Source organism: Centruroides vittatus, unplaced genomic scaffold (assembly GCF_030686945.1).
Source record: "Centruroides vittatus isolate TY-2023 unplaced genomic scaffold, ASM3068694v2 contig_301, whole genome shotgun sequence".
Classification (NCBI taxonomy): domain Eukaryota; kingdom Metazoa; phylum Arthropoda; class Arachnida; order Scorpiones; family Buthidae; genus Centruroides; species Centruroides vittatus.
The window spans coordinates 3,504,844-3,517,432 of NW_027121927.1; the positions used below are offsets into that span (position 1 = coordinate 3,504,844).

Here is a 12,589-nt window from a genome sequence, read left to right on the forward strand (position 1 = left end):
ACTATAATTATCCTACAGAATTATTGCTCTGAATAATAAATCGTCGTTAAAATTTATACATAAAATATTCATTAAGGCACGTACTTATCAGCGAAAAAATTCAGAATTTCTTATTGCTGTTCCTCGCTTTCGTTTCTTTGCATAATGTGAAATAGTTTAAAATATTTTTAGAAATATAAACTATAAAGAGAAGATTGACAGTTTTAGATAGAAATTTTGTTAAATTAATAAAAGATATTCAATAATAAAAATAAATAAAATATTCACATTTTTAAATATATTATTATAATTAATATTCTATAACATACATATATACTATAATATATAACAATGTACAGAACTACTATACATTATTTACACTAATTTGTGTATAATAAATAAATGAACAATGGATACACCATAATTAAATGCGTGAATGATATTTACAATAGAATTGATAAATATATTTATAACCAGTTTTATAAACTCTCAATCAATCGTGAAATTAAAAATCCTTAAAACAAATTAAATCCAAAATAAATTTTGAATCTTTTAAATTATTTACTAAAATTTCATATTCTATTATTTTGGGATAAATTTACTAAAAAAATCATTTTCAAATAAAATTAAATAACAAAAGATTGAAGAAATCAAATAAAAATCAAATAAGACAGACATAAAAGAATGTTAAAACAAAGATTTTTCTAAAAAAAAAAACAGTAAAATTTATGATATAATTATTCTATTTGAAAAGTTTAAATGTTGTTTTTCAGGTATGTAGTAAATTGAATTAAATTTTACTTTTGTTACTTTTCAAGCTTTTAGAGTAAATTTACCATTAATAAACATTTACATTTATGCTAAACGTAAATAATTTTAAGAAAATTAATGTGTTCTTTCTGAAAGTGTTTATTTAAATATTATTGCTTTACTTGATTCTATTCTAAAACACAAGTAATTATATTAGTATTAAGTTAGATGTTTTTATCTTTTACCAAATATAAGTCTCGATAAAAGACAATTAATATCAAACAATTGTTTCAATAAAGTATAACATTTTTGTTAAAAGAAAATCAATACTTATTGTATACGTTGTTCTTTTAAAAATATTTACTTAAAAATTATCCTTTTATTTGATTATATTATAAAAGAAAAGTAATTATATTAGTACTAAGTTAGGTTTCTTGGCTTTTTTTTCAATTGTATCAAATATAGTCTTTGATGATATAAAATCAAAAATGTTATTTTAATTAAGTATTACTATTATTGGAAGAGGATTAGTTCTTGTACTGTAGTTTTTTGGAACTATTTGTTTAAAATATTGTTTTCTTTGATTGCAATCTAAAAATCCAAGTAATTACTTTCTTACGTATATGTTTTGAAGATTTTAGTTATTTTATAAGTGTATCGAACATATCTCTTGATGGGAGACAATTAATATCTTGATAAAACACTGCTTTCATCGGAAATAACATAGATAATGATACAGATCATTAAATTAATGATTACTTTTATTGATAACTTATCAAAAAAGATAATTTCTTCTAAATGATTGCAATATTATCGATTTTTTAAAAGAAAAAAATATAAATAAAATTGTTTTGATGTCAATAAAAATAACATAAATTAGATATAATGTAAATAAATATAAACTAGTAATATAAATAGAAAAATAAATAAAAAATATCTGTGGTTTTGCATCAAAAACTTATGAAATTTTTTAAATAATTAGATTTAAATAATGAATTTTTAAATTTATTTTCTAATGTTATTCCTGTTTTTATTTCATAATAAACTTCAAAACTCTTTCTACTGAATGTTTAATTATTTATTCTATTTATTTTGAATAATAATTTATTTTAAATATAAAAAAAATCAAAAACTAAAAATTCAAGTAACTCTAACTTACTTATATTTAAATAAAAAATGTTTCCGTGACTATTTTTAAGATTTTTAGGTATCTAAAAATTTATTTTTTTCATAAAATTTTTAAAATCAGTTAATTTATGATGTTATATGTTTTTAATTTTAATAATTTTATTTTTATTTTATAAACTGTTAATTTATATCAAGTATATAATATTTTTTTCAATATTAAACTTTTATATTTAAATTTTTTAATATTTTATATTAAAGTAAATTTATTATTTTACGTTATTTAAAATAAATACATTTTAAAATTCTAATCAAAATTTTAATTTAAAAACTTTTTATTAAACATTTTACAAAGATTACTTTAAACTTTTTAATGATGAATATTTTCTAAAATTTAAATAATATTTTTTATGATTTTTTGAAAATATAAAAATTCATGATACAGTCACAATGTATCTTCTAAAAACTCATAATGTACTTTACAGTACATTCTAAAAATCATACTATATTCAAAATGTATTCTGTAAAACTTCATATGACATTTAAAAATATATATTCTAAAAATTCACAATATATCTTCTAAAAATCTCAATATATTCAACATATATCTATAAATCATACTTTATTCAGAATGATCTAAAACTCATACTGTATTCTAAATACACTTTGAATAAATACTTTTTAGACAATGTATTTTCTAAAAACCATAATATATTTAGACTGTATGACTTTTTAGATTATATAAAAACTTTCTTTCGATTCTTTAAAATGTCATATATATATAATTTTAGCACTTTAGGTACTTTTAAAAATTAATATAATTCACTTGCAATATCTAAAAATATTTTTCGCACAGAAAACTTTTTATTATTTAATAAAAATAAAATATATTTTTTTTAAACTCTTCAATACATACATGTGAATTTAACCCTTACATTTTCCTGACAAACACCTTAACCATTATAACTATACACTCAATAAACACTTATCATTCTATAGATCATTCTATAGATTTGCAGCAAACCAATCATGTACATTATGTCTTTCAAAATGGACATTTTATTCAATTGCTGCACAATCTTTTTCCTTAACATGCCTTATATCCGGAATCTGGTCATCAATTTATTTGACATTCGCCATTTTTTTCCCCTTTCCCTTTTTGCTATCTCTCACGTGACATACTAACATTCTTCCAATGTATTGGCTAAGTTTGAAGCCAGATCACGATTGTGACATCAGATATAGATGCAATAAATATCGAGTTTTTGTGAGAATATATCGGAAATTGAACAAAATATATATACTTTCCTACAATTGACTACATCTGTAATCGTTCTGTTGATAGAATCGAGTTTTTATTCATCATTCTTTTATATTATGTTATCTGATGCAATTTATCTGTCTATAATTTAATTATGGCAATGTGAAATGTTAAAATATTTTTATTTATTTGAATAATTTATTAATTAATATTGTAAAATGTTTATTATCAAAGTATTAGATAGTTTTAATTTCTAATTAAAAAGTTAAATCTTGGTTGTGTGACCACTTCCAGTTGACTTTTTATTTATTGAATTTCTGCGATTCTTTCTCAACTGAATTTTCTCTTGAACGATCCTCCTATGATTCTTTCTCAACTGATCTTTCTCGAATGATTCCAAATGACTTTTCTCTTAAATGACTTCTGTGGTTCTTTCAAAACAGATTTTATTTTTAAAAGATTTCTTGTAATTTTTTTCAAGTAAATTTCTTCTTAAACGATTCTCTGTGATTCTTCCTAACTGACTTTTTTCATATACTATCCTCTATTATTCTCTTAAAAATTAATATTTTACATAAATGAACATTGTTAACCTTATAAAGAAAAAAATTTGTTGTATCTTACTTTTATTCCTGATTTCTTCATAAAAACATATCAATTACCAATATTGTTATAGACGTAGATAATATAGATTTTATAAACTTGACAAAATAATTAAATATCGTTTTTTACACGATCTTAAACAAGCAATTAAAAATATATAGGTAAGTGTTTATATTTAGACTGGTTGTAGATGTATGTAACATTACATATTATAAATAAAATAATAAATTCTCAAAAACATGATATTTTCTCAAGTAAAATATTCTAAATTAGTATCATTTATTTAACGAAATGAATTAATAATATTAAGTTTTTCTTGTTATTAACTAATTCAAGGGTATCAAAATAAAAATTACGACACCAATATTGTTAAAAGCTATCGATAAATCTTAAGTGAGGTCTCCTCCATTATCTATTTTTGGAGATTTTAGGAAGTCAACAAGTGGATATTAGTAAACAAGTAATTTAATGAATGCCTTACTGAAGAAGACGGAAAGATTAAGAATTCCGCTGTTTTTATTCTTTTCTCCTCCTTCATCCTTTAAATTTTTAAAATCTGCTCTCGTATCCCTAATGAAAACTTGGTTAAGTGTTATTCTATTTGGGAAATAAAATCATCCATTTTCTCACGTGTATTTTAGCCTAACTTTAGGTACTGTATAGTACATCTTAAGTGATTAAAAAAGAAAATTCACTTATGTCTAGGTCAAGGATTTAAAACAGGAAAAAAATTGTGTAATTATATATTTAAATTTGACATTGGTGATTTTATTATGACCTTGAAACCCAGAAAAGGCATCTCGTACTCTCAGGGTGTGTGTATGTGTGTGTGTGTGTGTGTGTATGTTTGCCCCTCAGGTTAAGAAATTCTGCTATAGACGGTACATGACTTATCCTGAACTAGTTTAATCACTTGCTGATGTCCAAGAAATGCATTAAATGAATTTAATTATGGCTTTAAAAATAACACAATTCGCTTAATTAATTGCTAAATACTTTAATCGAATTTAATTAATTCGTTTATAAAAATAACATCAATTCAGGAATAAAACAATTTTATTTATTTAACGATAAATCGAGTTTTTTTAAAGAACGAAACAGTTTCAAAGAAATTTTTTTGCTTTTTTGTTTTACAATTCCATTTATAACAATTAGAAATGTAATTTAATTTGAATAACATCTAAATTTACTAATTTATTTTTAAAAAATTAGAAAATATGTATATTATCTTTGTGCTACTTAAATGACTTGATTAACATTATAACGAATATTATGATTTTTCAAAAACGTATTAACAATAAATATTTCTTAAATCCGAAAAGATTTGTTTCTGTATATTTATTAATATATTTTTCAAAAAACGTTAAAATTTCTTTCTTAGGAAGCTCGGAAGTATATATTTATATATATTACTGTCTTTGTAATAAGTGCCTTGAGCACATAGAATAAATTTATTTGGAAAATAAATTATACAATAAGCAGAAGTTGTTTGGTAAGATAAACATAATTATCCAAAGAAAATTTATTTTCCCAATTTCTGGAACAATCCTGGTCTTTGGCATCTACAGTTGGTACCCCAAAGATTACATCGACACGAAGAACTAAAACAGCAATCATGGGGTCGATGATCGCAACTTCCACCACGTCTTATGCAGCTTCTCCTAACAAAAAAAAAAAAAAAAAAAAAAAAAAAAGTATAATTTAAAAATAAAGAAACCTGACAATAAAGACAGACATTTATTTTAAACAATGATATTTAGAAACCCTTCGTGACTTTTTGTCACTCTGTTAAAAAGAAAAATAAGACAAGAAACGTGATAGTTTCACATTGTCTAAGTCAATGTTGACATTTTGGAAGATTTTATTTCTCAGAATGTTTTTGAAGGGGAAAAACTGGAAAGTTCTAATAAATTTTTATTCAAAAATCTCTTAATTTTTAATTTGTTCATACATTTAAATTCACTTAAATCGTCAACATTTAATTTATACAATTTAAAATTTAAAAAAAAAACAATTAAACAGTTTCAAATGATAATTTAATATTTTTATAATTATTCAACTTATAATTTATTAAAATTATATATAAATTATAAAATATAGAAAAGGAAAATTTAATTAACAACAATTTCAGTTCAAATTTAAACATATATAACAGAACGCAGATAAAATTAAAGATAAATGTTAAATAAATATTTTATACTCGAGGATATGACGTTAAGAGGTATTTTTTGTGATGAAATTGTTTACTTTGAAAGAACATAAAGCTGAATTTAGAAAAGTAATAGATTATGTCTTTACTAAGAAAGAAATTTTAGAATTGTATTCAATTAGCTTAATAGAATTATTTGTGGTTTTACTTTAAAATATTAAACTTCAGTTAAATTTTAACCAAAGTTAAATAAAAACTACTGGCGTTCAAATAATAAATATTCTATTCATTTTCTAAAATGGAATAAAAATATCCATTATTGAAATGAAAGTGATAATAAAGAAAGTTATAACCTGAAGCATCTATTTAAATAAAAGTCAATATTAAGTCCGCATTTACGAAGTTGTTATCGGTGATCGAAGAAAAGAGATTTAAATAAATTATTCTTCCATTCAAATCTCTAAAAATTGTTAAAATCTAATATATATTCAAAGAAACCTGTGGACTGACTGTTATGTTATTCATAGAAAGCAAGAGTTATGATCACTATTGGAAAATTTAATTAATCAGGCCTACTGCATATGCTACCGCATCTACAGCTTTTTTTTAGAATTTTTGAAGTTTTTTTCCATTCAAATATCTAAAAAAATTGTTAAAATGTAAGTATAGAATCATATATTGAATCATCATCAATAGAAATCTACAAAATATTTATCATTCAAAGAGATAACATTTTTTTCAATAAATTAATAATTTGATCATCACTATTGGAGAATTTAATTAATTAATATAGTCTATATCCTATCAAGTTTATAGGCTTTTAAAGAAAATTTTGAGGAATTTCAACGAAAAATTTCATCAATCTACGTTACAGACAAATATAAAACGTTGCAAAGAATTCAAAAATAATAATAAAAAATATTTCCGTTACACCGTTAAAAAATTCCATAAAAACTGTCATTTTTCAAAGTAAATTGAGCGCTTTAACGCGTTTTAAAAATTGTTTTATTTAAGAAAACTTCTTCCAAAAAATACATTATAAACGGCAAAATTATAATCTAATTAATTTATTGTTTAATTTCCAAAAAAATATCTAATATTTAGGTTATTGAGTTACAAGCTGTCTGAGTTATTTATTGAGCGGTATAGATTATTGTTATTGTCTCTTGGGAGCCATCATGCCTTATTTTTCCCATAATATAAACGAGATTCCATCCTTCCACATAAAATATTATACATTTCGATCAAAGAAATAACGAAGAAAATTAATAAAAATAAATAAAAAATCATTTATATTCTTCAACTAAAAATTCTAAAAAACAAATTTTAATTTAAATATTACTTACTTTCTCGTAAAGAATAGAAAACGAGCAAGTCCATCGTTGTAATCATCCAATAAACTGGCTTCTGCAAGAACAATTATCTTAGATATTTCTATATCTAAAATGTCTTACTTATTTTTTGCATTTAGTTTTTTGTATCTTTCTACAATAATTGTCATAATAATTTCGAGCGAAAGAAGAATGTCTCGTTTTTGTTTCAAATAAACATACACGCGCACTATATAAATTTAATTGGACGTTAACAAACGCAAAAGAAACTCAAAGTAATTTACTTAAATTATCTAAAAAGAAAACACTTTTTATTTGCGAAATTTTTATATTGTTGCGTTTTTAACACTACTCTTCTATTCTCAAGTAAGCAAACTTGAAGAGTTTTTTATACATTTTTTATAATATTTTTATTGTAATTAAAAATTTAATAATATTTTTTGAAACTTACCGTTACCATAATATGACATAACATTTAAACTCTGAGCCAAAATAAGTATCAGAACAATACTAATAACGGCAGAATGTTTCATACTCGTGAACCCCAAATTTGTTCTTTTTTTCTAAAAAAACAAAAAAAAAATTGAATTTTTATAAAAAATTATAAAAATATTCAAATTTTATAATATTTTTACTAAAAATTAAAATATATTGTATATTAAATCTAAAAAATTTGTTTATGTTGTCCTTTATTGCTAGCCATATTTATTTATAATAGATGGATGAAGGTATTTTTCATGATCCTCTAGTAGTAAACTCTACCATTTCCATACTGTTTTTGATCCAAGTATTGAGTCTAAGCTGAGATAAGCTGGATAAAGAGTTAAGAACTTGAAAGTTCTGACCTATTTTATATATTACTTTTATCTGCAATATTGATCTAATTTTGTGTACTTCTTGGCAATAAAAACACACCTTATATAAACATAAATTGAATTTAAGATAATCAAGAGAATTTTAAAAAACAAAATAAAATAAACTGAGAATATCAAATAAAGTCATATCACATGCTAACTCTTTCTAAATAGTTAATTATATAATTGAAAAAGGACGAATATCTGTTCTTTTTCATCTAAGAAATTAAGAAATTTCTTATATGAAGAAGAACATTTCATTGTAGGCTACATTTTATTTTATATTATAATGAAATTACACTATCATTATAATTGAATAATTGTAATTATACAATATACTTTAATTTATATTACATTATATTTTTATTTATTAAAATTGAACAGTAAGAAATTTCTTACGTGATAAGGAATATTTTATTATACATTTTATTATCATAATTTGTAAATTAATTACAAAATTATGAGCAATAATTGTCAATAAAGAGTTTAAGGGATGAAAGATAATTAACCGATGTCAGTTAGATAAAGTTGTTAAAATTTAATTGGTAAAATTAAAATAAACTTTGCCAATTAACTCGTGCGGATTTATGTCTTTTTGGATTATTATAATCTCTCCAGAGGTACAACTATGTTTACATCACATAATCTATATATCATTATAGAGCTATTTGACTTCTGGCCTTTGTATAAATCAATTGTAAAATGATAAAGACTCGTTTTGAACGTAGAAATTTGATATAACAATCGAAGTAATCCAATTCTCTGTTAGCTAAAGTCATTATCAGATAACCGATTACCTGAGCAAAATCTGTTTGTCTACTGAAAAGGTCGAGTTTGTCTACCCTAAAAAACCTTTTTTAAAAAAATTCCTATTGTCAACCTCACTATTGAATCAAAACTAATTTCGAAAGAGAAAATCAACCTGAGGTAATCTCATAATAAAGAAGAAAAAACGTTTAAAAATGTCAAAACTGGAAATTGACTTCAAAGAGTATTTGTTGTAATTTTATTGAGAAATTCTTAATTGAAATCAATAAAACTTGTGCAATATCTAGAAAAACAAAGTTTGAAACAATGATTTATAAAGTTTCCTTTGAAATTTTGATCAATGTTTACTTTATTGATTTCAAGAATCGTTTAATGTTTCATCGCTAAGAGAGTATTTTTATCTGTTATCCAAGACGTGATGAATTACATCAAATAACACGAATAATATTAAACGCTAATTTAATTTGAATCATTCAGTTGCTCATCTTTGTTATGTAATTAACTAAAAATTTAATAATTAAAACTAATTTTCTAAAAAACTTAACATTGATTCACATCAGTGTTAATTTATTTAGAATCAACGTTAATAAATATGACAAGAGCTATGTTAATTATACCGAATGATATATTAGTATTTTAAGTTTTATTAGATTAATAAAGAATTTTAAAAAATTAAGTAATAAAAATAATTTTGTAAAAAAAATTCGTATTGATTCACAGCAATTTTGACAGTGATTGAAACAGGATTAATAATATTAAATACATACTTTTTTATAAAATAAATTTAGTATGAATTATGTTACCTACAATAAATAATTCATCTTATTTAATATTGTTAAACTAACGAAGAATCAAAGAAATTAATAAAATCAATTTTCTAAAAAAACTTTAACATAAACATTCATTGAAAGTAATGGAGTAGATCAAATTTAACAGCATAAAAAAATAAAAAATGGCTTTTTTGTTTGTTTACTTAAAGTAAACAGAAAAAAACTAAACTGATTAATGTTTGTTACGTTCAGAATTGTCAGGTAATTCTTCCATATGCAGTTTTCTATTTTTCGAAAAATACATTAGAAAATATCAATTTACATTAATTATAAAATATGTTTGTAAAAGAATTTAAATAATTAATTTAAATATATATAAATAAATATTTAAATATTTAAATTATCGAAATGAATCTCATTAACATAAATCTAAACAATTACCGATGGGTATTACTAATGAATGATTGATTTTTTTGACGCTTTAATTTAACTTTATTTTAATAAAAGCAATTCCTTTATTTACTTTTTGAAAGGATTTATTCTTATTATACTGGAAACAGAAAGAAAACATGAGAAAGAAAACAGGAAAAACAAAGAATATCTGTATTTCTGTGAATTTTCTCATTAGTTGCAACTTTCACTGATATAGCTTAATCCTAGTAGTGACCAGAGCTTGTCTCTAGTGGATTTTTCTGTTTCAGACTCAATCTTTATGTTATTTTAAGTGACAGTGAGATGTCTTTTTCAACAGAAAACGTCTTTCTCGTGTTCTACTCCAAACATTTTCATTTATTCAAAAATAAATAAATTCACTACTGATTTCTTATGTAAACATTCTTTAATTTTATGAAATATTCATATAATTCTTTGTACAAGAATTATTTAAGTCATTCGGACAATTCTGGTACAAAAACTAGAGTAATTCGAACAAATCTGGTAAAAGAAATAGTAAAGGGTATGGCGTAATTTAATAACCGTGGTACGAAAACCGGTAAAATATGTGAAATAATTCGGAAAATTCTGTTACAGAAACCAGTACCAGAATTGTTTGAATTATAAAAATATTTTACCAATTCTTGTACTAATTCAAATTATTCTGGTTTAAGAACCCGAAATAATTCAATCAAATCTGATACCAAAATTAATACGTTTGTCAAGTAACCCTAGCAATTGTCGCACAAGAATTCTGGTGTAATAACTGGTATGAGAACTCGATAACAAGAAAAAGTCCTAGTAAAATTCTGGTACCAAAACTTATAAAATATGTAAAACAGTTCCAGCGATTCTGATACAAAAATTCTAATATGAGAACTGGTACAAGAACTCAATAACAAGAATTCTAGTATAAGAAACTGGTGCCAGTTGAACGGATTTCTGATAAAAGAACTCTTTAGCAAAAATGAAATCTGGTATAATTCTGATACAAGAACTTATAAAATATGTGAAACAATTCCAACAATTCTGGTACAAAAATCAGAAAAGCGTGTGAATAATTCAGACAGTTCTAGTACAGAAATTAGAAATAATTCAAATAAATCTGGTAAGCGAAATGACAAGGTACGCAAAACAATTCAAACAATTGTAGTATAACAACTGGTACAATTCACAAAGCAATTTAAAAATTACAATATTAAAATTTTACAAGAAAGTTTCAATTTTATTACGTATTTCATTTTTTCACCTGTAATTTTATTTCTACTTTTTTTTCCATACTCAATTTTTTTCATCGTACTTTATTTTTCACATTTAATTTTATAAATCTAAAAATACTTTTATAAACCTACAAAAATAAATAGATTTATGTCATCAATTTCTCTTAGCAATTAATATAATATTTTAAAAGTATGATATTTACAAAATGAAACAAATAAAAACAATTTTCAAGAAACTTTAATAAATGCATTTGATAGAGGTGAACTGTAAGGATAAATGTAAACGAAAAGACTTACCTTCTAAGTATGAAAGACAGTGTGAAAGCTATCAATTGAAGTTGTAACTTGGCAAAGATTATCTGTTTGGTGTATAGAGAGTCTTTTATACCATCCAGTTGTTGCTTCTGAGCATGCTCTTTGATGAAAATCGATGAACACGTGTTGGGCGTAAGTGAGACATTTCTCTTTAAGATACGATGCTCTGAATGCGAATATAATCTGATTGACTTTGAATTTGTTTACTCTTTTCAGTTTCAATAATGTTACTTTATTTAAAAAATTACAATAGTTAATTCAAAGTTTGGCTTTTAGAAACAAGAAAAAAATACTTTCGATTTTTCAGAGGTAGAACTTTCGCTTTTGATAAGTATACAATGAGCAATTCTAGAAAAGCTTACAGTAACTACAAAACTCCTTTAGGTACTATAAAAACAAAATTTTGATTGGTAAAACATTGCAATGATTAATTACAAAAATAAAAAAAATAACATTTTCTTAGAAACAGTTTCTTCGAATGTTTCTTTTATTCATTTTTCCCCTTTATTTAAATAATTTAAATATTAATTAAAATAAGCAAAATTTAAGAGAAATTCAGTTTCTTATCTTAAATATTTAAATATTCAGCAGTTAATAAAAGCATAAATGAATTTTTTAGATAATATTTTGGCATCAAAAAATTAATCCGTTTTATATTTTAGGAAACTCTAAGTATTTGGGTTTTAAAAAAACCAATTTTTTTCAGAGATTTACATTATAAAACTGCTAACATTTTAGGATTACAATTTTTAAAGAGCTGTTTCTACAGAAAATTTTCTTATCTTCATATTTAAGTAGCTACAAAATTTTATGGAATAAGCTCACCCTCGAGATAACCTGAATATTATATTCATAAGAAAATCAAGCTTAATTTAAAATATATTCCCTTTGAGAATAATGAATTACAGCATGTGTACCACCAAATCGAATTTTTAAAGTAGTCATTAATGGAAAATTTTAAAGTTTTATTCATACTTTCGGTTTATAAAAAGGGATTTAAAAAAAATATTTTTTCGAAAATTGTGATATACT

The 12,589-nt window shown here is 22.9% G+C and overlaps 1 protein-coding gene across 1 annotated transcript; it reads right to left on the minus strand.

Annotated features, from left to right (window-relative positions):
• Window positions 1–4,956: 4,956 nt before the first annotated feature.
• LOC136972811 (U8-agatoxin-Ao1a-like) lies at window positions 4,957–11,645 on the minus strand. Its single transcript, XM_067267449.1, has 4 exons — window positions 11,540–11,645; window positions 7,650–7,761; window positions 7,214–7,274; window positions 4,957–5,379 (listed from the first exon to the last, which is right to left on the minus strand). Exons 2-4 carry the CDS (start codon window positions 7,729–7,731, stop codon window positions 5,241–5,243), a joined length of 282 nt encoding a protein of 93 aa, XP_067123550.1. The 5' UTR covers window positions 7,732–7,761; window positions 11,540–11,645; the 3' UTR covers window positions 4,957–5,240.
• Between the last annotated feature and the right edge of the window lie 944 nt (window positions 11,646–12,589).